Genomic DNA, 26,302 nt, shown 5'->3' on the forward strand with positions numbered 1-26,302 from the left:
ATAGAACCATTATCTCAGCCAGACAGGGCAGATCAGGTTTTTATCAGAACATATGTTTGCGATAAAAACACAGTATCACTACACGACTGGGAGATACGACAATAAAGCAGAACAGATAAAGCTTATGAACTAAATAATCTGCAACTACCCGGCAAGTAGACTCCAATGTCAAGGCCAACCAAAAACTACAAGCTCAGGGTCCAGCTTTACAAACTGATTTTAAAGTCGAACCAGGTGAAACTTGTTGTATTCTACTAAAATAAAATTGCCATTAGTCTTAAAAATTGACTATATGTCGAGGAGGGGGGGGGGGGGGGAGGGGGGAGGGAGTCGAAGTGCCCTTTGAGACGGAAAAGGGCCCACTCTGAATCAAAATTTGAATGAAGTCACCGCACGTGAAAGGAAAGGAAAGAGAAAAATCTGACAGATTGGGAGATTTTTAGTCTGAGTCGAGAGATAAGAAGATTTGTCCCCAAATCGGGGGACTCCGGTCGAGATCGGGATCGAGTGACAGGTCTGCTAAAAGTTGAGAGCCTCCCAAAGAAAAAAAAAAGATAAATGGATTTATCCGTATTCATTCCGCAACATATTTGCTTTCCAAGTTTGCTAGTCATTGATACCCGATCAATCTCAACTTCTTGGTGCCCTAACCAGCCCTCAACAGCCAGTGTTAGCTCATCATCATCATCATCCTCATCATCGTCCTTAAGGGCCATCCACGTTCATCATCACTTTTATAAAGCTTCAACCCGTACGTCGGCGGTTGGGGGTTAAAATCATCTGTAAGCTTTTGAAAACTAAATATTTCTGTCAGAGGTTTAGTACTCTCTGAAGGGAGAGGTTATGGAGAAAGTCTACACTTTGTAGTCCTGTGGAAATAATGATAAAACGGTTGGAAGTCGCTGGGGCCAGTGTCCATCGTGCCACCAGATTAAGCTGGAAAGTCAACGAACATGTATCAAACACACCGTATAATCAAACAAATACAGCAGTAAAATTTATTCAGTTGAACTTTTCTAGGAAGACTGTTGTACACTGGAATAAGGGAAAGACCGCGACACAATGTAAACAGGTGATGTAGGTTAGGCCCCTGTTTCCCCTGCACATCTCTGAAAGCACACACGCACGTCACGCACCAAACACTCACACACATAAACACTTTTCGGGGGGGGGGGGGGTTAAAAGCAAAAAACAACAGGATATCATTCAAGATCGGAGTATATAGAGACTGGCCTACGAGTTTAAATGCAAAAATTGGTATAAATTACACAGGTACCTTATAAATTCTTATCTAGCCTAGATAGAACGATATTATTTTGGCTTATGTTCAATTTCGAATTTACATCTATCTGCAGTGGCTCGCGTAGCTGAAGCCCTGCTTGTTGGATATCTCTTACTGATAGAAGTGATAACCGTATTTAATGCAATAAACACCCCAAGTTGAGCTATTGCGTGAGAATAATAGACGTACTGAGTCTCAAAACCTTTGGTTAAGGCATATTATACATTGATTATATGCTTCACCATTTCGGCGACTAAAGGTGTAAAGAGCCCTTTCACAAAAGCCCCAATTTTAAAACCGGTCCGCGTTTCATAACCATTCACATATAAACAACAAATCAGCGACATAATAGTACATTAAGACGGCCAATTGTTCTTCGATCATTATCGCGTCCATTAACCAAAATTATCGTCGGGGTAAATTTAAGTTCGTCTTCACACAAGATAGAGGTGTCATTAGACGTTTTCACACACTTGTGTATACTTAAGCACACAGCGTGTGCCGCCACCTGAGGAATTCTGTGTCGTACCAAGTTATTGTTTATCTCCATCAGCTGACGGTTGTTTATGTGTAAAACGCGATCAACCAATCAAAAAGCTCAATCGAGGCACACCTCCAATCGGGCCTATTCACCCGTGTTTTTACCCGCCGATCAAGAAAAGTTCTCTTTAAGTCATGCGATTTATTCCTGCGTTCACATCACCCTGAGTTACTGTGCATTGCCATGGGGTAATTTATGGCACTTTAATAGTCACACTTGCCTTCAGTTGAGTGCAAAATGATAATTTGAACGTCTGCGCGGAGTGATCGGTTTGGCTAGAGGTCAATTCACGACTGGTAGGGTCACAACACACCTGAGCCAGACAGCAAACTCAGACGCCGAGTCTCATTGTATTGTACCGGCGGATAGAGACAGGTGATCGTCATGTTGTTCAATTGTACTCGCCTCTTAAGGTAATGTAGACACTGTACCTGTTGTGCTGTGACCTTCACGCTTTAAATTTCAGCAGGGGGGAAAACGTGATGCTGTTAACGCAGGTCGCTTTCATTCTGTATCCAGCATCCGTAGCGCTGTGCTGGCTATTGTTAAAAGACCAAACTTAATGTCAAGGCCACGACTTTGAGAACAATTAGAATCGGTCAAACGTTCTTGTGAAAAGTGACTTGTTATAAGAACGACAGATTTTGGTACTTTAGGTTCTTTTTTAACCGGTTGAAAATTCATGCCGTACACCGGCCGGTACGCTGTTTACCTACATTCGGCTGTCACCATTATCGACTGACTCTAAAAAACCACAAAATACAACTCTTAAATAGCTTGCACTTGACCGCAGCAATGCAAAAAGCACGACCAAAACTGTTGTAGTATTTTTAACCATATATGATTTTTAAGAAGTCGTGTGCGCGTGGGGTAGATTAAAGCAAAACAATTCTTTCAGATATAGCGGCTGATATTAGGGGGGGAAATAAACCAAAACTTGGTGTTATATGTGCAATCAACTCTCTGCTTCCATATGAAGTGAATGAAAGTTGTAGGGACAGTCACAGATAGAATTTTTCACTGTACTCGTGTCATTGGTTGTGTATTCTCACAGATTGCCTTTGGCGGAGAGTTGTTGGTTGGGTAGGGAGCTAGAGATTCCGTGGGCGGCGGGAGAGGACGATATCGATGTGATCGACTGAAGAAGGGAAGTCCTTGGCCCAAAAAGATAACCTTGAGATACTTCCCACGTTTCTGTAAGGTCGATATATTCACTGATCAGAATAACATGATATAGGTAAACGGCTTTACTAAATGATCACGACTTATTTTACAAGGGCACGAAGCTATTCTTTGTACAGTAGGCCTATACGTGCACTGATTTGGGGGGGGGGGGGCGGATAGGAAGTAGTAGAATAGGCTTAAACTGAAATAATCAAAAGTTGAAAAAATAAGGAATGCAGACAATGGGACATGTACCCAGTTGAAATCATTTAGTTTATTATAGCTACTGTGGAAGGCTTGTGAGGGGTTGGGGGGGTGGGGGTGGGAGGAGAGACGTCGGGATATAGAATGGTTCAGACCTACCTGCCATACTCGGCTGCATACTCAGACAGTTGAGTGCATGCATTAGTTTCCCTGACCTTTAACTCATTATCTTCTCAGGCCACATTTGTACAATGTAGTATGATGCAATTAACCTTCAGATATACCACTACTTATGTTCAATAGGCCTTTTTTTAAATATCAACCTATTTTCAGATTTTTCTAAATATTTTTTTCTATTCCAGTAAAGAACCCCATTTTCAGAAATGTTGATAGATGTAGCAAACCTGTGCTATTTGCACTTTATATATAGCTCACTGTGAAATTTAAACTCAACATCCAAAATGATGTTACAGAAAACACATGTAAACATTTTGAGTGGCAAATATTGTGTATTCATTGTATGCACAAAGGTTCAAGTTTGTTTGTTTGTTTTTTTTTTTAATGCAACTTCACTGACAGTATTTTGTATTTTAAAAATGCCTTATGTCAATTTTCCTAGGCTGGGAACTATATGTTTCAGTTACCACAGGTAATCACTGTTAAGTAATGCAACCTTTACACAGACTTCATGTTTTGCTACCTGGCTATAAATCAGGCATATACTGGAGGGCAGGCAAAAAGAGCATCCAGTTCACATAAGATTTCACTTGGACCAGGTATATATAAAATTACCTGTACATACATGTACATTGAGAAATGTAACATAGCTAAAAATCAGCCATTTACTGGGATGCTGTCTAAAAGAGCAATTATCACATCAGTTTGAACTTAGATCAAGTGTGGGTTTAGATATGATCATTAATTAGCAAATTAATGTTAGTTATATGAACAATACAATACAATACAATACAATACAATACAATACAATACAATACAAATGGCAAACAATTTAAGTTGAAGTTTTAATATTAGCTTTGCAGCATAATCTTTCAAAGGTTGTTGTAGGCATAGTCCAACAATTAATATATTTCACAGCCCCCCCTTCCCCCAACCCTCACAGCTACATTCTGAAATCATTTTCTCTTGTTTGTACTGTTGGTGGAATGTCCTAAGACAACCCTCAGTGCCTTATCAATGTTTATCTGTCTACATCTGCCATTTCAGTAGACCCAGCACAGACATAAGTAAGAACTGATGTGAGTGCAACCAAAATATATCCCAGATTTAGTGCAAGATGTTAACAGTGATTAACATTTTAAATGTTTGAAGCTTATTATTGTAAGAACCCCAAAAATCTGATGCAATGTCCAGGAAAGGAAAAGAGATTTTATTGCTTTGAACATGCACTCACTAGTAAGGTTGATGTGTAATTCATTTATCCATCAATCCATTTATTTATCCCATCCATTTATATGAATTTCTTGGTTAATTCTTCCTTTTCTTTTTGTTTATCGATCCATCCATTCATCAATTTCTGTATGCAGCATTTTAGTTTTGTTTTTTTAAACACACCATTAAAAAGAAAGGGGACAATTGATGCCATAATTCTGAATCCTACATTGATGCAAAAGTCTGATGCAATGATCAGCAGAGGGACGGAGATTTATATCAGTTTGAATTATTCATGGTGTCGACACTTGTAAACATGTATGTGGTTAGTCTGTGATATATATATATATATACACTACCATTTTAAAGCTTAAAATATTGAGTCACATTTTTTCTTTGCTATTTTTCCTAATTTTCTTTGGAGCAGATTGACAGACGGACAGATAGAAAGATATATATGCTTTATTCGTACTTTCTGCACCAGACTGAGCTGGTAAAAATGTACAGAGATATAATAGAATTTTACCAGGTGCACAGTTCATTTCAGTTGGGATAAATTTTGCAGGCTTTTAACCCCCCCCCCCCGCCATCCAGACAGACAGACAGCTGTTAATGCTGTGTTCCCCTACCACCCACCCTGCAGATATAATGGATGATGAAATATGTCTTTGCAAATGCACAGGGGACTGCTTGTAATCTAACAGCTTAATTGCCCTTAACAAATCATTTCCTGAACTAATTCACAAGGTATTTTAATCAGTAGACTACTTTTAATTTATAATAGCTTAATTTGCCTGAACATGTGTCATTTCCTGATTTTATTTTTACCTTTTTTTATACCATTTGAGGAACAATATACCTGCTGTTACTGGTCATTTAACACAGTGACCCAATGGGACAGTGTGATTGGAATTTATTATTACAATGTAAAAGTTTCTTTTTATGATGCAGCTTTTGATATTGCTAAAATGCTGCACTCCACTTATTTTGTTTATTTATTTTTATGAACGAAGGCTCAATAGAGAGAAAAGTGGAGAACCTCTGCATACATGTAAAAGTTTGCAAACTTTATCCAAACTGAAATAAACTGTGCACCTGGTAAAATTCTATTTAAATTCCCATTGTGTTAAGGTATGATTTCATTAAAATTCCATCTTTTTCTTTATTTATCATTATTATTTGGTGGGTGGGTGGGGGATTCATAAAACTTGTAAGATGTATCATTTTAATTTATTATAACCCCATACTGTCTTACTTAAGGGCATATTGAAGAAACTATAATTAAGACACTGATTAAGAGGCCAAACTGACATAAAGGCTACATTCAAAATTCTCTGGGCTTGTGAAATATGATCTACATATAGGATATCAGGATCTAATTAACGACCTGTGAATTATAAGTAAGGGACTATGGGTCTGAAATGGCATGTGAAATATAACCTAGGGCCTATGATATATAGTACAGTGGTAGATGATAGTGGCATATGTAATAAACATGTAAGATGTAATATTATGAAATATTACACGATTGCCTGGGATCTGTTGAATATAATTAAAGACTTCCAGTGAATAATTCTCATTCTTGCTGGTGTGTTATACAATCTAATGTGGGTGTTTTGCATGCACCTGTATTACTGGCCTCAGGCTCTAGCTGAGATCTGTAGCAAAATTTTGGGATTTATACACATATGTTCATACATACAAGCTTGCACACACACACATATACACACTCACATATGTGGACATACATGCATATTGCACACACACACACACACACACAGATTCATGCACTTGTCACAGACGTGGGGAAAAATGTGAAAAAACTGGAGACAAAAACTTAAAGCTTACCCTGCCTGTTAATATATATTGTCCTAATATATTTTTTCACAATTTTTGTCTACCACTAAATAACCAGTTTAAACTGTTAAATGTCATTTTGAACACTAATGTTTCTACATGAGACTATGTAAACAATTGTCATATAATTGATAAAATGAGAAATTAATACAAATGAAACAAAAATAGATAAATAAAAAATGTATTAAAATAATATCATATATTTTATGATATATAAATCAGACGAAAAAATACCCAGCCCTGTTAAAACTACCCATGTATATCATCTGCAGGGCTATATTATGCAGATGATATTCACCTGGACCAGCATGCATGCACTAGCTGTTTGCTCTTCTTCCAGAGTCCAAAGTCCACGTCCTAGAGACAACCTTGTCCTACAAAGCCGCTAATTTGACCTTACAAAATCAATCTATTTACTAAAAACATGGTTTCAACACTTATCCACTGTGTACTTTCAAAATATAAGAGTTTTCAGGTTAAATTGCAATGGTAAATTTTACTGGTGGGTACTTGAAAAGGTGTTTGTCGGAGGGGGGGGGGGGAGTTAGGAGACGGGGGTCAGTTGGTACATGCACAAATTTTGGGCAGGGCTTTGATTTACAATGCAAAAAGAATAAATAGCCTAGACCTGGCAGATTTTTTAATACATGAGGCATATCAATTATTTTAAAAACACTGTGTACTCTGATATTTGAACATGCAAGTTAACTATAGTATCAACAGCAGTTTGGGATGCCATGGTTTATGTTATCAGCGTGGTTAGTAAAGGTTGCTAGGTGAACAGGCATTAACAGTGGCGATGAGGTCCACTGAAAGTACAAGCTGAAGCTGACATTAAGTCATATAATCATGTATCCTTTCTATCAAAATAGATATGAAAAATTATTACAAGGAGGCAGCTAGGGGGAGGAGAATGAATAAAATCTATAATTATAGTTGAATTTTGGCTTGAATGAGGATATTAAATAATGAAATGTATCACAGTACTTGGTTATAACCTGTTGTTATAAACAGGTGGCTAAATTTACAGGTTTTGTCTTGTACCAACACTTAGAACTGCATAAGGACAATGCATGCTTGATAGGCTAATCATCTTCAAATGCTGAATAAAATATCTTTCACCCCCTTCTCTCTCTCTCTCTCTCTCTCTCTCTCTCTCTCTCTCTCTCTCTCTCTTCATCGATGCCATATACTTTCTACCAGGAGCCATTTGGGAGATAATTACATCAATTTTGCTTATTAATTTTCAAAATTTCTTGCTGGACAGTACAAAAATGTGTACAGAAGAATCCAGGGAAATACCTGTGAATTTCTAGTAAACAATTTTAAATACCTCTGCAGCCTGGTAGAGGTTATAGCAAACACCGTTTTAACTTTCGCCATACATAAGTACCTGTAATCCTAATCTTAACCCCCCCCCCCTCCCTCCAGTTCCGCGTTAATTACCAAGCATGAATTGTTCACCCTGGAGTTCAGGTGCGCTCAAAGGCCAGTTACATAACAGTGTAACAATAAACCTTGTCATTTAGGGGAAAGACACACACTGCCAATGGCCAGGTTTATTGCTGTGGTTCAAAGGTCAGTTTCACCGATCTGTATGTTTTGTTGGTATCCAACCTGGCCAGCTAAAATGAAATCACCCCGGTAAGCTGGGGACGATGTTTGGTTTGTTTACAGTTTATTTTCAGCTAGCTGTTCCAGAAACGTGAATTCCGTGCATGTTTATCAAATCCAGTTGCTATAAATGATTTACGCATTAACCGGTTTATTTGGGCCAGAATTGAGTATGTTGAAGATTTTACGTCAAGGATTGTTGTTGTGCAGTGTCATTCGTTTCTCCTTGAGGGTCGCTACATTATTCATCAAGGTCACTCCTTGACCAATAGAATTGCTTCTTACCCACACACCTCCACCGCCCAAACCAATCAAATTCCTCCATTTGCGTCACACCTCCAACAGCCCATGCGCGGCTGTATAAATTGTTGAACTTGCATCAGCGACAAATATTCTTCGTTCGCTGTGTAACCTTGAGAAAAAACCTGGAGGGACCATCAAGACAGTAAAAATCTTACGTTTATTCCTTTAGAGTGTTGTGATATCGTTTTGAATCACACAACCGGACCAAAATGCCGCCAGCACCACCGGAGAAGATGTAAGTAAACTGCAGTGATTCTCTTGGTTCGTACGTTCATTCATTCGGTCACCGGCACAGATATTGCGCGGCTCGTCGTATCAAGGGCGTGGCACAATGTGGCCAAAGATCCGTTTTGTAACGAACAAATCTGTCGAGCTGACATATTAACTTTTACGAGCACAAAGCTTAAATATCAGAGGTCGGCTCAAATATAGAGAAATTTAAAATTACCGAATAATTACATGGGGAATTCAAATCCGGTTTCATTAGAAAGTTGATCTTCTTAAGGCTGGAACAATCACAAATCCGTTTGGAGATTGAGTCCTCGCTGAAATGTTCCATACTCTTTCAATATATTGTTGTTGTGACTATATATTACTGTGACTTAAAGCTATAAACGCCGACTTTTCATATGCGACTCAAGGGTGCGGTGCGTTTTAAAAGCGCCTTTATCCATAGCGTAAAATCCTTATCATAAATTCACAATACAAGTCAGGAGATAGAAACATCGGGCCTCAGGTACTAATTTTCATTCATCTCTACAAGCTATTTGTCATGCTCTGTAGCAGTCAATTATCAGTGTCCTCACGAAGAGAGGCAACGAGCGAAAAAATACCTTCAGTGAGATGACAATATTGACTTCCGCGTGCATCTGTGTTAATTAGAATCGTAAGAGCTAAATAGAGTTATACAATAACGCCTGGCGTGTATGAATGTGTATTAAATTAATATTTTATGAACGCGCAGCACTTATTTATAATGTATGCGTTTGGTTTTTGCTATGACGAGACCGATCTTCTTAATATATTGGCCTGCAGATTTGCACAGTGAGTTGTCGGCGGACGCGAATCCTGAAAACAGCTGATCATAATCAAATGCACCTACGATCCGGCGGTAATTGAGTACATGTTGAACTGGAAAATGTTAACTCGTGTGGTCTGTGTATATTAGTAACCTGTAAACATATTAATTCTGGACGAAAGGGCCACTTCTACCTTACAAAGGAAATCGATATTTTAAGTATACTTCTGACCGCATATGCGCGTAAACAATGCGTGACGTCATAGGTGAAAAGGTCACATGTTTGAGAGGCGTCATTGTCACGATTGTCTGCTCTCAGCCAATTAGATCGTTTGTAGGCCGCAACACCTCCAGACAGCTGCGGTTGTGCGGTGTCCAAATGGAGTTGACATAGCATGTGTGACGATTGTGCAGATAACGAGTTAGTTACTGGGATTTTTTTAAAATTATTACTGTTATTATTATTCAAGAATACTAAGTGGCGATGAAAAAACAAAACTTTATTTTTATTATTTGGTGTTAATCTTTTTGACATCGAGAGCCTTGACAGTGAATAGCTGCTTAGAAAAATAATGGAATATTGGATTAAGATGTTGATAGATTACATTTTTATTTCAGAATTTCTTTTGGTGAATAAAATTATTTTGACCAATTTCTCATTTGTACGTTAAATAACTGGTGATATTTAAGATCTTTTTAGCATGATGCCCTGGTTGTACTACAACACCATGTGCATAAACAGATTTCGCTTAAACCTTTTGTACTGATCCAGAATATAAAACCTGTTTTCGTTAAATGGATAAAAAATTACCAAAGTTTAACTTATTACAATTCATTTATATTTGAATGATTTTTTATTCAAGGTGTCCTTATTTCTTTTTTTCAGATCCTCTGTAGGGATCTTGAAACAGATTTCTTCAGGAATTGGACAAAAACCTCTCAATGGCTTCACAGCAACGACAAATTTAAAATCAGTGAGAACTTTGTCAGTTGTTCAGGGAGATCTCAGTAGACTGCCCCAGCATGTAACAGAGTATATCACAGAAAAGTCAAAGATTTGTCAGCCATCAAATATTCATATCTGTGATGGAAGTGAAGAAGAGAATAAAAAACTTTTAGACATTTTACAAAAAGATGGGATGATCAAACCCCTGAAGAAATATGAAAACTGGTGAGTGGAAATGGAAGGTTTTATACCCCATCCAAAATGTGTGTTGCATAGATTCTTTAAATGATCCCAGCGTAATCAAATAAATTCATTTCAGTTAAGCAATTGCAAAAGTTGACCAGTTTTTCAGTTCTGTTATGACAGCTTTACTAATGATACTATTTTTTTCTTACTTTCTGTTGCATAAGTTATATAACTTATAAACTTGTATGCATGATTACTGAAATCCATTCCTAAATATATGGACATTAAGCGTTATTTCTCTCCAGCTGGTTGGCGTGCACAGATCCAGCAGATGTGGCGAGGGTGGAGAGCAAGACTGTGATCTCAACCACCAACCGCAGAGACACCATTCCCACGACAGCTGAGGGCGTCAAGGGTCAGCTAGGTCAGTGGATGTCACCGGATGACCTACAGAGGGCGCTAGGGGAGAGATTTCCAGGCTGTATGAAAGGTACTACATGTGTATTATTCATTAATTATTATTATTATTTTTTTTTTTTTTTTTTTTTGTGTGTGTGTGTGTGTGTGTGTGTGTGTTTTGAGTTTATCCTCTTCATTAATGTTTTTCATCATGCAAATTTACAGTTGTCATTAAGCTTGTTAATTTTGTTACTTAGTTATGAATACATAAATATATTTATTTGATATTTCAGGCCGCACAATGTATGTGATTCCATTCAGTATGGGCCCAGTTGGGTCTCCCTTGTCTAAGATCGGCATACAGTTGACAGACTCACCGTATGTTGTTGCGAGCATGCGCATCATGACACGCATAGGCACAGCTGTGATAGACACCCTTGGCAACGCAGACTTCGTCAAATGTTTACACTCCATTGGTGCTCCTTTGCCTCTTACCAGTAAGGAAAACATTTTTACTCATTTTCTTAGATTAAACTCTATATTACTTTGGTAACTATTTCAGTAGATTATCATTTCTGTTTTAATATCAATTATTTTCTAACATCACAAAAGCCATTTAGTGTAAATGCTTCCAGTTGGTTATGTGATCAATAATAATTTCATCGCAAAGTACTTATTAAGTCAGACATAAATGTACGTGGAAAGATTAATGATAGTTCATAATTGATCTTTTGGATTCAAAAATACATACGCATTTCAAATTAATAAACTCTTTCAAGTTTATGTCTAATTGGAACATTCCTTGTCTGATATTTCATTTTGAAATTGTATAGAGTGCATACATTACTATAACTGGCATATTGTCATATTCAGGACCTCTGAAGAACAACTGGCCATGCCACCCTGAGAAGGTACTGGTCTCTCATCTCCCAGATAATAACGAGATCATCTCCTACGGCAGCGGCTATGGCGGCAACTCTCTCCTGGGGAAGAAATGTTTCGCCTTGAGATTGGGCAGCATTATAGCTCGGGATGAGGGCTGGCTGGCAGAACACATGCTGGTTAGTGGCGAGATTTATCTATTTATTTATTTACTATGTTTTTGTATGTAACAAAGCAAAAGTTTTTTAATGCCATTGGGTATTCAGAAGATTTTGTATAAGATTTGAGCACATGTGAACACAAAACGTATTCGATTGATAAAGAAGCTTTATTAGCAGGTATTCCATCATATTTGTGTTTTTTCTAAGCAATGCACTTTCTTATGCACATGTTAGGAATTAAAAACGTTCCCTTAATATTTTTTGTTATGAGCATCATTTGTTTATATTTCAATATAACATAAAGGTGTGTGATTATTTTAAATGATATTTCATTCATTCAACATTTTTATCACCAATCAGATTCTTGGCATCACCAACCCCGCTGGGAAGAAGAAATACATTGCAGCAGCATTCCCCAGTGCATGTGGTAAAACCAACCTGGCCATGATGAACCCTACGCTCCCGGGGTACAAGATCGAGTGCGTGGGTGACGACATTGCCTGGATGAGATTTGATGACCAGGGGCAGCTGCGTGCTATCAACCCAGAAGCAGGCTTCTTTGGTGTGGCGCCCGGTAAGATATTGCTGATTGATTTATTTTTGTAAAGTTGTCTTTCAAGCCTAAATGATATGTGTCATCCAAGGTATAGGTAGGCGTGATTGCAAGATAGTGATTTATAAGCCTATAATTGTTTAAAATCATATGTCTATGCAAGTAGTCCATGTAGAAATGGGCTTTTTTTTTTTTTTTTTTTTTTTTTTTTTTGTATACGGTTTCATACACTAATTTTATATTTTAAAACAAGAAGGAATTAATGCAGTTTTTCCAAAAAAAAAAAAAAAGGAAAAAGAGCTTTTCTTTTCATCTTAATGGGTTTACCAATTCAATTTTGTCATCAAAATACCTTGAGTATTTATGTTATTTAGTAGCATTTCTGTTTTGATTTTCATCTTTTTGAACTTTTATATTAAGAAGTAATAAATTAATGACAAAAATCTTTGGATGGCTGTTTCAGGAACATCCAATAAAACCAACCCCAATGCTATGGCAACCATCAGGAAGAACACAATCTTCACCAACGTCGCAGAGACCAGTGATGGTGGTGTCTGGTGGGAGGACATCAACGAGGATCCAGCAGAGGGAGTCACCATCACCTCCTGGCTAGGCCAGGAGAACTGGACAAAGGACAGTGGGAAACCTGCAGCACACCCCAACTCCAGGTAAGATTGTGTTCATGGGCACACCTAACACAATGCTGAGATTGTTCATTGACACACATAACACAACCTTCATTTTTCCCATTTACAGTTTATTGCAACAAACGGGGAACCCAACTCTCTTTGTGACAGTTATGAAAAAAATGTATCGGAACTGATAATCTTAAATAAGTTCAGTTTAAATCAACTAATAACAGTTGTTGAGATTTACAGGAATACAAACACAAGTAAAACTCCAACATATTGAAGAAATTCAACCAGTTCCAATTCAAATATTTCCAATTTTATATCTTTCTGTTAAACTGACATATTCCAATAAAATATCTTTCAGGTTCTGCACCCCTGCCTCCCAATGTCCCATCATAGACCCCAACTGGGAGTCTTCAGAAGGCGTACCAATCGAAGCAATAATCTTTGGTGGCAGGAGACCAGAAGGAGTTCCCCTTGTGTACGAGACCTTCAGCTGGCGCCATGGAGTATTTGTGGGCAGCGCCATGAGATCAGAGGCCACAGCTGCCGCTGAACACAAAGGTGAATTTAAATTAAATTAAATTTTGTCATCTTTGGATGTCATGGTTTAATTGTATGTGGAGCTGAATATGCCATAAACAAGTAGGGAAGCATTAGATGCATTTGAGTTTTTTGTGGAAGTTTGTTTTCTATTAAAGAGTAGTGTAGAACATTCAACTAAGTTTTAGGAATGCAAGAGAGAAAATTATTTTCAGCCAATAAAATAGAATTCCAGTCACAGTTAAGATAAAAAATGCATTGATTTTCCTGATTGCACATCCAGATTGAACTGAACATCATATTAAATATTTCAAGTAAAAAAAAAATTATTAAAATACTAAAACTAATAATTTTAATTTTTGCTTCCAGCCAAGGTCCTGATGCATGATCCTTTTGCCATGCGTCCATTCTTTGGCTACAACTTCGGCCATTATCTGAAACACTGGCTCAGTATGGAGCAGAAACCTGGTGTACATATCCCAAAGATCTACCACGTTAACTGGTTCCGTAAGGGACAGGACGGCAAGTTCCTCTGGCCAGGATTTGGTGAAAATACCCGTGTTTTGGACTGGATCTTCCGTCGTCTGGATGGAGAGGACTGCGCCATGGAAACGCCTATTGGTCTGGTGCCAAAAGATAACTCTCTAAACCTTGAAGGCTTGAAAGATAAAGTCGATTTGGATGCCCTGTTTAACATCCCACGAGAGTTTTGGCTAGATGAAGTGGAGGCCATTCGTAAATACTACTATGAGCAAGTCAATGATGATCTTCCTGATGAGATTGCAGAAGAGCTGAATGCTCTGCATGATCGTGTTTCAGCCATGCGTGAAGCAAGCGCTTCTCAGCTATAGACATAAGTGATCTGGTTAGACTAATAGAGAGGAAAGTGACATTTTATTTTGCATTCTCATTTCAGCTTGGATTTGCATTATAAAGATAAATGAGCATGGCATATTTTTTATGGAAGGAGTTAATGTCCTTATTTTGAGGATTTATATATTGCACAATATAGAACTTGACACAGAGAACACAGAGATGAAACCCTTCACTGTATGTGGAGATTGAAAGGTTCTTTGTGTCGATCCTTTGGATACCAAATTTCAGGGCTATATATTACAATTTTCCATGAAAAGTCAGTTTGCAGCAGAGTGGAAAGACACTTGGGATTCTTTTTATGTGATACTAGTATTTTGAAAGTGTTTTAACTTTTAAGAAAAGTGTGTGTTTAAGATTTTGTGCACCAGAACATTTTGTTTTTCAGTTTTAAACAGATCCAGTTGTGGTCTTATAATAACAAATTTTTAGATTTTAACCCCAAATCATGAAATCTTCAACACAGACTGGGTTCATGTTTTGAGAGCAATAATATTTTATTAAGATTCCAAATTTATATATCTCTGAATATAGACACACATAGACTTCACACATAAATTCTTACATTTTATACATATGAATATTAATTTATATGATACATTATATATATATTTGTAAATACTCCATTACATCGTTGAATATTGATTGCAATTTGAGCTGCTTGTTACAAGTTGGAAATTTCAAAATATAGCATATATGTATACGGGGATGGAGAGTGAATTAGGGCAGCTTGAATAATTTTTAAATAAATATATGTGTACAGTAACATTTCAATGCAGATACTTACATCAAATATTATCATGTAAAAGTCAACTTTAAGACTCAGAAGGTACTGGGAAAAGTAACCTTGAAGCTTTTTATTTCTACTTCTCAGTTTAGTATCATGCACCAAGGGAAAGTTTGTTTCTGAGGAATAAATCATATTTTACATAAATATTTTATTTGTTGTGGCTTACTGCAAAGCTGGTAGAATCATACTGTGTCATTTTAGCAGTTTTCATTTCGATGGGGAACCTCACAATCGAAGTCTGCAACTCTTATTTACAAAGCACCTTTTTTGTATGGCTACAATTATAATTGATCAAAATATACATATAAATTTTGGATTTGCTGGTAGAATCAAACTGCACCATTCTGCAATTAAAGATGCCAGCAACATAAAGCATATTTTCCAATTGATGTCCTATGACATATATATATATATATATATATATATATATATATATATATATATATATATATATATATATATATATATATTAAAAATGAAAACGTTTTTCCTGTACGAGTAATATTTTATATAATAATTTCTGTACTCGTATTGTTGAGGTTTCCACATATGTCCTGGAATTGTTTTCAAATTTTGCTTTTGTTAAAATTTGCTTTAGTGATGGACTTTGTCTCTTACTCTTTATAATCTGCATTTCGGTTAGTATCTCATTCATTTTGTCATCTTGTTTTACCAAAGGTAAGTTTCCAGTTATGACCTTATGTATTTCCGGATTTTTTGGATTATATGTTGATATGTACGGTATGGCTTCCTTTTTAATTTTAATTTTGTCTTTGGTGGTCCTCAGGTCGTTCTTCGGTATCTGTTTTGCCTTTTTAATCCCAGTTTGTATCAGTTGTCTTGGGTATTGTCTCCTTAATAGGAATCCTTCCAGCTCTTTGAGCCTTTGTTTTAATGTGGTTTCATTAAACAAAAGCAAAATTTGAAAACAATTCCAGGACATATGTGGAAACCTCAACAATACGAGTACAGAAATGTGAGGTACCCAGGTGTGGCACCTGTCCACTAATTAAAGAGGGGAGCCATATAACATTTAAAAATGGACTTACATTCAGAATCAAACACCCATTCACCTGCACCAGCTCAAATTTAATCTATGTATTAACTTGCAGTGGATGCAGTGAGAACTATATAGGACAAACTGGAGACACTCTCCGACATAGAATGACCGTTCACAGACAACAAATAAGACAACCTAAATATCAGTGCACGTCTGTGAGTGGGCACATTAGGGAATGCTCTATGAACAAAAACAAGGATTTTACGGTATTCCCATTTTATAAATTCACCAGGGAAACAACCCAAACAGAAAGGGAAATAAAAGAAAATCTATTCATTAATAAGTATAAACCTACATTGAATAGATAAAAGCATTGGTAAAAGTAACAATTAAACACTCATTGTTAAAGACGTCACATTTAAGCCTTTATGACATCACCTAGTAACAAATAAACAAAACCCCCTGAAGAAAGAAAGAAACCGGTCGGGGCAAGAAAGTTGCTGTTCTTCTTTTTCTTTTATTATATAAAATATTACTCGTACAGGAAAAACGTTTTCATTTTTAATATATATATATATATATATATATATATATATATATATATATATATATATATATATATATGAAAGTTTAATTCCATTTGGCAAATTTTTTACTTTGTAAAATGTACAACTAACACATATATTATATATCTACAAAAGTAATAAAGTAAAATGAAAGAAGGTTAACAATCTATCTAATCAATAAATTAAGTTAAATTAAAAATACTGCACTTTCCTCCCATTATGCTATGTGCAACATCTCTTGAGTGTGAAGTACCATATGAATACAAAACAAAAATGAGATGCTGACCAACTCGAGAACATACTGGACTACTGTACATTTATCAGTATGAGATACCACAACAACAAAGAAACCAATCTAAATGTCAGCTGTAAAAGTACATACCATTAAGTAGACTTTTTTATTGCACTCTACTCGAAACCAAACATGAAGACTAATTCTTCTGGTACAAGTTTCGGTAAAATCCATCCCATTGTTCATGAATTACATCATTTGTAATTGTTAAGTTGGCACAGTTCTGATACAATCCATGTACCAAGACAGAGAGCAGAAGTGACCTTGAAGGTCACAGTCTATTCCAGTGGTGTCATGGACAGAGAGGCCACATACCCCAGAGCTGTCTGAAGTGATGTCAGACAGTACCCTTCCTCACCCATTAAATAGCTGGAAAATAAAAAATACGTTCATAAATCGACAATCAAGAAATTTCTCATCTTACCCTTCACAAATAAGATGTCCATGGCAAGCAACAATTCTGTTGCAGCTATTGAACATATTACTATCAATCCAATGCAATGCCTCATCTCTTGTGAATGGACTTTCACAACCAACCAAGGGATGCCTGGGGATGTTTCTGTTAATTCACTCTAATATCTCACTCGGACCCATAGCCAGCAATTTCAAGATTTTTTTTTCTTTCTTTTTTTTTTTTTTTTTTTTTAAAGTTAACCTTTTACAATGAAACCTTTAAGTACCTAAATCAAATAATACCCAGAATGGACCTTTTCCTGACCATAATGGTGGTTCTTTTGAACCCCCTGAACCCCCCTGGCTATGGGCCTGTCACTGCTTATGAATGATATATATTTTTCTGTGGCAATGAATGAATTATATTTGGCAAGCATTAGTTCTGAACAGCTGTTAGTAAACATATTACACGACACTTTGTACTATAAATTCACTACAATACCTCACCTTTCATGGATAAATTCCTCCATAGCGTACCCCTCTGACACTATCTGGGGTATCCCAGCATGCAATACTACATAGCTCAAGATTGGCAGCAGATCGTCTGCTCCTCTGTAACAATGATGTTTATAATCATAAATATTAAATAGTCTTTAAAACATCACGGAATAATGCACTTCATTCAAAGTATAACACAATACATTGTTTAATAACACTGCTTAATCCAGCCTCGGGTTTTTCCAGCATTCTGGCATACGTATGCCAAGAAAAGTTATGTACTGAAAGATAACCCCCCTTACCCCATATCCCTTATTGTTTGTAATGAAATTCTTCCAAAGCCCTAATGTCAGGTTTAACAGGTTTATACTTAAACAATAAGAGAATCTAATCTTTTCAGGACCTTGGCTGTACTAGTAAATGCACCAAAACTTTCATAAAAAAAAAAGCAAACTCTTGTCCACATTTAAAGAAGGGAAATTCACTCACAAGTTTGGCACTGGAGAAGCCTGGTCATTCTTTTTGGCATACGACTCCTCAACACACTGACAGATCAATTTTGACACTTTCACTATAAGACAAGATGTACAATATTCAATATGGATTTTTATATATTTCCCCAAAATATGTTACAAAAATAAGGGACTACAAAACCAATGAACAACAGGTGACTACTGGTACAGTAAAATTAAGAAAATTGTACATCTTTATGATAACATTTGTGCTTTGACAGCAATTTTTAGAATATCAACTTTTATTTTACATCAGAAGTTGCGACAATAAAAAGCAGACTGAGAGGTCGGTTGACCCATCTAAACTGGAAATACAAGTTGGGATTAACCTACCTAGACTCTCTAACTTATTGAGAGGGCAGACATGTTGGAATAAAGCCCTCATTTCCAGTATAGCAGCCTCATATGGCACCTCCTCCTCTGGGAGCTGGAGCCTAGAGGCCACACCCAATTGACCTGGGCTGACATTGATGTACCGGGTCATTGCCTTGGCAACCTTCACCTCTTTCTTCCTGTGCACAATCCTGTAAGATAGATAGATAAATATGTGGTAATACTTATGTGAAATTTTATAAATAAAAGAGATTGAACAACTTAGTATCATTTTGAAAGCTAAAGAGTTCAGTTTCTTCATAACTTTCTGATGAATAATCAAAAAATATTTCTGAATTCAGTTCCTCAGGTGAGGTCCAAAATGAGTTCAATTTATGAGTTTAATGAGTTCAATTTATGGTGAAAACCCTGTTTATGCATTTCTATGACTGGGAACTTTTGTCTGAAAACAGAATGATATCATTCCTACCTGAACAAAGAGAGCAAGAGTGGCCAGAGAGGCTGGAAGAAGGGTTCCTCCATGGAGGCCCTGCACTGATCTCTTCCAGCAGGAGAGTCCAACTCCTCATAGGCTACAATGAACAGAGACATCAACTGGTCTAGACACACATGGACATCCTTGGTGATGTTATGCAGGTGCCTCTCTAGAGCAGCGGTCAGTTGCTCTGGACTGTCCATCACTGGAGTGGCCTGGTCTTGGCTTGCTGTGGTGTCTGTGCCAGGGGGCATCTCATCATCACCATCATCTGAATCTTCAAAAAGATCGTCCATGTCGTTCACATCATATTTTTCTCGACTCGGATCTAAGTTGTCCTTCGCAGCGTCTTCACACTTTTTAACCACTTTTGGAACGTTTGTGTTCTCAAGTGATTGGCTTTTGAGCTTTGAGGAAAGCCTTTCACCTTTCCTTATTGCACTTTCTAAATTCTCTTTCACATCACCGGAAATACCTCCCAAGTCTTTATCACAGCTGTTTTCTGATTGGTTAGCGGATGTGCTCTCTGAGGCACCAGATTTCTCCAGTTCAGTATTAGTGTCAGAAGCATTGGTTGCAAGACTGTCGTAGTCACTGGTTTGGGCTTCTTCTTCCTCCTCCTCCTCCTCATCATCATCTAGGGGCCAAGGAACAGTAACAGGCACCATACTTTGGCCATGTCTTAGAACCAGTGGCTCGATCTTGAGTTTTATTTGGCCTTGGTATTTTATAAGCAATACTGTGATTGGATGATCTGTGGAACTGAAACATCAAAAATTGTGTAAGTGTTGGAACACACACACACACACACACACACACACACACACACACACACAATCACATGCACTCGCAAAGCAAAAATTCAGTATTTACTTTTTTCTGTTAACAACTGTGGAAAAACTACATTCAGCTTGGGCAACCCCATTAAAATAGTTTTCCAGCATCATATTAGTAGATGCATGTACCTGAGAATTTGTCTCACTAGACTGTGAATAAGTGTGGCATCTTGAGGAGATTCTTTCAGTTTCTCTCTCCATGACAAAGTCCACTTCTGAAATTTGTATATGATGACCTTAATCACATAAATAAACTGTGAAACCTCCTGTGGCACACAAACAGTTTTTTTTCATATTTCATTTAAAAAGAAGACTACTGATAACAAATGAATGTAATATTAATTTACTTTTGAACTAGAATACATGTTGGTAAGAGAGTACAAAAATTTTTTAAAAATTAATAATTTTAAAAATATGATTCCCAAAATATATAAATTCCATTTTTTTTTTTGCTAATATTCTATGGTGTCTTAACCCCCCCCCCCCCAACCCACCACCACCTAAATGGGAGAATTCTTACATTTTGTTCTTCATAATTCAACACTTGAGTGAAGAATGCTTGTTTTTCTTCTTCTCCAGCAAAGCGCCTACAAAACATTTATATCAAAACCAATAGCTAAAGACATTATTTTACAAAATATCCCCCCCGAATATCTCATGAGGAAAAATGCATTTTTGAAATGGATTAGAGCTAGGGTAAAAGAATATAAAATCAACATAATTTTCCTGCTGGTAGATCACAAGTCTTAAATATGATGACAATACCTTTTACAGTCCTCTGACTTTGTTATCAAATCTATCTTGTGGTAAAAAATAACTTGTCCTTGTGATTGTAAATCTGACAGAGAAAAACATGTAAAATCACATGAATAAGCATCCACAATAAAAAATATTACATAACCCGTATCCTGAGAACATTAATTGGTACTACCTTGCAGCAATGTCTTGATGTCTCTGCTGCCTCTCCCTGATCTTCCTCTCAAGCTGCTTCAAGTCAAGGAGAATTTTTCCATCTTGGAAAACAAGACATTTTTTGATAAATTCGGTAAAAATAAAGCAAGGATCAAAACACAACCTCTCGCTTGTATCAAACAGCACTTCCCTTCTGTTAACACTAAAGACCAAAAAATGATGTTCTATTCCTAAAGCCATATACCCATAAACCTGAAGCATAGTATTAAATATTATATAGCAGATAATAATAATTTCATAATTATGTTTATATATCATTTAATAAGCTAACCACAAATTGGTTGAACGGATAGATTGTACATCCAAAAGTAAGATATATTCCTCTCAATGTTCACCAAGTTTCCATCTGCTCCCCAATCAGCAGCCATAGTCAACCTGCAGGGTATTTCTAATATCATTACCCATTTTTTTCATTAAAATTAATACTCATATTCATTCATAACTAAAATGTGAATTTTGAATAACCTGCACATTTTGTATGCGCGCGCATGTGTATGTGTGTCAGTAAGTCATAAAATTTAGCTGTTACACTATCACAAATTTAAACTTGCTAACTGTGTAAAAAAAATAATAATAACAATGCATAAGACTTCAGATGTCATATTTCTGTTGCTTTCACTTTAAAATGATTTCACATTTTGTACAAATCAGACTTACCTAATCTATACATGTTTTCAGATCTCTCTTTAGCACTTCCCTTCACTGGTCAACATTGTAATAGCATCCTACCATCTGTGTCATCTTTAACTTCTACCATAAAACTATGCTCCAACAAAATTAATACGGTAATGTTCAGAGCACTGGTATAAAGTACTAGTTCAAGTTGTTCTTTTGGCACATCTCGTCTTTGCCTAAATACATGAAGAACAGTTGCTGAGGAGAGTGAACTGGTCCTCCTTAGTATCCCAGGGAAAATCAAAAGTAAACAGACACTTGACTGCCCTTGTATGTGGCGTTAAATTATACTGAGTGATGTAATCTCATTAAATGACAGGTTTCTGAACCCTGGCAAACATACTTATCTACTACATAAGTATGCACATTAAATGTGAGTTTAAAACAACAACAAGTGCATGTAAATTAATCCATTCTGCCTATATAAAATTATGCACACAGTACAGTGTACCTACCATTAAAATGTTGTGTATAATAACTATACAACCTCATCTTAACAACTTTATCCCTCAGTGGTTAATTTTGCTTTCACACACTGTAATTAAGATTGAGGTTCTCTTTGATGCAGTACTTTATCACTCCCCAGAACCTCCTACATCTCCTATCTACCTGTGATATGCCTTCTTATCTATACCTGTCCTAGAAGAGGCTGATGTAGAGGAAGGGGGTAATCATGCTAATAACAGTAATATTTAGAGCATAAATTGCCATGCTATGCATGTACAGGGTGTCTACACTGCAAGGCAAATAGTATGCAAATACAGTTATCTTATGCAAACATGGAAGTATATTTTCCTTCATATAATTACTTGTATTGTTATATTGTGGTCTAGTGTTATTGCATGGTACTTTAGTTTCAACTTATTGTATATATATATGCTGGTATATACTGTACTCGTCCAACAGGGCACTTTCACCAGTACATGGTGATAAATATGTCACAATACATATTTACATAAAATCCCCTTTCTCCATGCATCTCTTCTTCACATATACTTGGTTATCACCAGTAATACAACATCATTTTTAATATTAAATGAGCTTCCATCATCTCACTCTTTATAAAATTGTTGTAAATAGGTTAGAGGATCATGCTTTCTATATACTTATGACTTCTTAGACACCTGGTCACTGCCAAACTAGCACATTTCAGTAACATTTCAAACTGTCGTTTCTAACACATTGTACCTACAGATGATGTTCTCTCTTTGTCAATTAAAGAGAGACTAGAACATTACTAGAAAAATTCACGCCTAACACTACAAGGTTATCACAGAACCAGTAAGGATACAGCTGCCTCCCTTGCCTTTGCCAGGGCCAAGTTTTCTGCAAGTCTTCTTTGAAGGTTCATGCTCTGAAAGAAAAGAAATACAAAAATATGATAAATATATTAATAGTAATTTAAGGTAGATATACAAATGAATATTTGAGTAGGTAAATATACTAGTATTAAGTCCTTTTATCACATATTTCACATTGTTACTGATAAAAGAATCTAATAATTGATAATGAATACATAGCACATGAAACTATACAGAATGTTAAATTTTATTCTTTTTCTTTGCACCAGTTTTCATTCACCATCTTACCATCAGAGCAGCTCTCTTGTTATCAACTTTCATCTTAGCCATCCTTGCCTTGTATGCCGTCATCAGCTGTTGGTTCTCCAGGTACGCCTGCTCAAGGGGTGTTAACACTTTCTCCTTGCTGTAATAAGGCATGCCTAAATGTTAAGTCTTCAAGGTAAACTGAGCACTGCTGTCACATTAATCCCAACATATGGTGAAAACTTGAAAATTTCATTGCGTAAAAATTAATTAATATTTTAAATTGCGTAAATCCAATAAATTTTTCAAAATTACATTTCCCCGACTCCTGAGCATGACAAAATATTCAAAACTCCGACCGTATTTAGAAACATATTGCATATTATTATCTTCAGCTTCTTAATGAGCTATCAATACTTGGACAATAAGAAAACTATCAAATCTTAAAAGATTGTACGGTAAATTAGAACACAGTGTCTTGTCCAGCACACATCTTCACATATCTTCCACACTGCCGCCATAAAATCATATCTCACCGATAGCAATAGAACATCACAAAATCTTATCCAACACACTGTCACACCTAACACAATGTCAAACCTAACACACTGTCACACTTAACACTTTATCACACCTAACACAATGTCAAATCTAACACACTATCACAGTACCCAACACAATGTCAAACCTAACACAATGTCTCACCTAACACAATGCCTCACCTAGCTATCCCTGGTTGTTGTCCAGCTGAGGGCTGAGAGACTACAGCTGATGATGGTGGAGGGTTGATGACATTGCGGGATACAGGACCCACTCCACTCTGGGAGGACACCCCTGGGGGTGTCTGGGGGTAAACACCTGGGGGTGGCTGGGGGTAAACACCTGGGGGTGGCTGGGGTGACTGGACCATCGAATGGCTTCCTTGTGTTGCAGAAGGTTCTGTTGGATAAAAAATTAAACAGTTATCAACAATACTGTAGTCTTAAAAGATGATATCCTGTGATATAAAAAAAAAATAAAAAATAAAAAATGCATGCATGCTGGTATGCATATAAAAGGCTTGTTACAGCATTGGATGACAAAGTGTTCCTTTACAACCAAACCCACATTATAAATAACCTGGATACACAAAAAGATGCATCATTGCTCAAGAATGAAAAAGGAAAAAAATCACTGGAGAAAATCAATTAAAATCACAATCAAAATCTTTGAGTTAAGTATTTTGTGCCAAGTAAGAGCCACCTTGACCATTATGCATAGATATGCTAGAAATAAGTATGTGTCATAGTTCACACACTCAGAAACAGAAGAAGTCTTTAAAATCTTACTTCCAACATCATCTGCTAGTGCTCCCAGACGTTCCATACATTTCTGTCCCAGCTGCACAAACTTCTTTCTCACATGGGTCATCTCCTGCGACGGTGCTAAAGTGATAGTGAAGCATGATTAAAAAAACTTACAATAACAATTCCTTTGCATTCCCATATTAAATAATTCAATCATCAATCTATAGTAAGTAGTAATTATTTATTCTCAACTTACAGCTCATTCCCAAATTGAAACTATAAGTATTGTTGTATGTACATCAATTCAACTCTGCAGGGACTCTCACTGAATACAAGCAGATAAGCAGATTAACACACCTACTGGCATTGAGTAAAATATACAGAGAAATTGGGGATTATACAAGAATGTTGGAAACAATAAAGAGGAAGTAAGTGGAGATGTCTTCACTCGTACACACATTACAAGTCTCACCTTTGATTTCATCTAGTAAGTTCTGTGCTATATACATGATACACTGTACATAATACACATATGCATCCTACAAAAGTAATGAGAGACAGTAAATGAGCCGTATGTCACTCCTATAATAGCTGTCAGTGTTAATTCAAATAGCAACATTCAGAACAAATTCAATAACTTTCAAGGACTTTCAATGTTCTAATTGAAGTACTTTTCAAGAATTTTTAACCCAATGATAACCATTTACATGCAGTCATTTATAAGTGTTCATATACCAAAGGAAAAAAAAAAAATATATATATATATATATATATATATATATATATATATATATATATATATATATATATATATATATATATATATATATTTGTTTTTTTAATCTTTTTATTTTTAAAACAGTGATGATAAAACATGAAGAGAATAATTTTTTAAAAGGTATTATCTCCTTCTGTGAATCATTGTTTTAACTCAGGTGAGAAACAATGGTACAATGTTTGAAATGATTTTTGACACATTGCTTTATTAGTGATCAATTTCAAGTGCTTTCAATGACCAAAATTGTGGAATACAAGTCCTTTTCTAGGCTAATAGCCATTCTGAGTATTTTTCAAAGCCACAAACAAAATTCATGGTACAGGGCTAAATTCAAGCACTTCCCAATGCTGTATGAACCCCGGGTGTGTTTTTTATGTTGGAGGAGGGGTGAGGGGGGAGAGGGGAAGGAGGGCGAGATGGGAAAAGCAGAGACAGCCTCTTCCGGTCTCCCCTCACCTGATTGTGGTGATCTTGGTCCAGTTTGACGGCATTTGCCACAGCCCTTAGAGCACTGTGTAAATTACGTCCTAAATCAGTACCTCCATCCATTGTGTTACCGGTGGAAAAACATAGGATTAGGAACACTTTTTCTCTCAGTAGTTGGAAACGTAAGGGTTGCTGTAGTAGTTACTGTCCCCGACACTAGATGGTGCGTTTTGTATGACGTTCTTTTTTGGTTTTCTAAACTTGCAACTGTATACAATTAATCCATTGCAACATTATCATAACAACATATATATTTATATCATATGCCAGGAAATAGAATGAAAAATATACAATTAACAAATAGCAACGCCAATTC

At 36.5% G+C, this 26,302-nt stretch overlaps 2 protein-coding genes across 3 annotated transcripts; one reads left to right on the top strand and one right to left on the bottom strand.

Moving 5' to 3' along the window:
• The first annotated feature begins 2,049 nt into the window (after nt 1–2,049).
• LOC106158699 (phosphoenolpyruvate carboxykinase, cytosolic [GTP]) lies at nt 2,050–15,483 on the top strand. 2 transcript variants are annotated; one of them, XM_013534773.2, is made up of 9 exons: nt 2,050–2,236; nt 10,259–10,543; nt 10,810–10,994; nt 11,197–11,400; nt 11,777–11,964; nt 12,307–12,520; nt 12,963–13,167; nt 13,496–13,695; nt 14,044–15,483. In XM_013534773.2, exons 1-9 carry the CDS (start codon nt 2,208–2,210, stop codon nt 14,523–14,525), a joined length of 1,992 nt encoding a protein of 663 aa, XP_013390227.2. In that variant the 5' UTR covers nt 2,050–2,207; the 3' UTR covers nt 14,526–15,483. The 2 variants fall into 2 exon arrangements, with proteins under 2 accessions (XP_013390227.2, XP_013390228.2); XM_013534774.2 differs by lacking the exon at nt 2,050–2,236 and adding an exon at nt 8,398–8,589.
• On the bottom strand, nt 15,020–26,153 carry LOC106169199 (VPS9 domain-containing protein 1). Its single transcript, XM_013548589.3, has 14 exons — nt 25,957–26,153; nt 25,195–25,261; nt 24,765–24,860; nt 24,159–24,375; nt 23,479–23,596; nt 23,181–23,243; nt 21,174–21,226; nt 20,763–20,829; nt 20,372–20,457; nt 19,401–20,168; nt 18,932–19,122; nt 18,576–18,657; nt 18,096–18,200; nt 15,020–17,564 (listed from the first exon to the last, which is right to left on the bottom strand). The coding sequence occupies exons 1-14, from the start codon at nt 26,047–26,049 to the stop codon at nt 17,474–17,476; spliced, it is 2,097 nt and encodes a 698-aa protein (XP_013404043.2). The 5' UTR covers nt 26,050–26,153; the 3' UTR covers nt 15,020–17,473.
• Between the last annotated feature and the right edge of the window lie 149 nt (nt 26,154–26,302).

The sequence above is a fragment of the Lingula anatina genome, chromosome 4 (assembly GCF_051362555.1).
Source record: "Lingula anatina isolate TDL-2025a chromosome 4, LinAna3.0, whole genome shotgun sequence".
Classification (NCBI taxonomy): Eukaryota; Metazoa; Brachiopoda; class Lingulata; order Lingulida; family Lingulidae; genus Lingula; species Lingula anatina.

What these genes read in the sequence shown, in the direction of transcription:
- LOC106158699 (XM_013534773.2), top strand. Translation starts at nt 2,208, where the DNA reads ATGTTGTTCAATTGTACTCGCCTCTTAAG. An exon ending in GGCTGGCAGAACACATGCTG is followed by an intron (nt 11,965 to 12,306) that starts GTTAGTGGCGAG and finishes ATCACCAATCAG; the next exon opens with ATTCTTGGCATCACCAACCC. An exon ending in AGCTGCCGCTGAACACAAAG is followed by an intron (nt 13,696 to 14,043) that starts GTGAATTTAAAT and finishes TTTTGCTTCCAG; the next exon opens with CCAAGGTCCTGATGCATGAT.
- LOC106169199 (XM_013548589.3), bottom strand. Translation starts at nt 26,049, where the DNA reads ATGGATGGAGGTACTGATTTAGGACGTAATTTACACAGTGCTCTAAGG. An exon ending in ACAAGAGAGCTGCTCTGATG is followed by an intron (nt 23,244 to 23,478) that starts GTAAGATGGTGA and finishes CTTTTCTTTCAG; the next exon opens with AGCATGAACCTTCAAAGAAG. An exon ending in TGAATTATGAAGAACAAAAT is followed by an intron (nt 20,458 to 20,762) that starts GTAAGAATTCTC and finishes TACAAATTTCAG; the next exon opens with AAGTGGACTTTGTCATGGAG.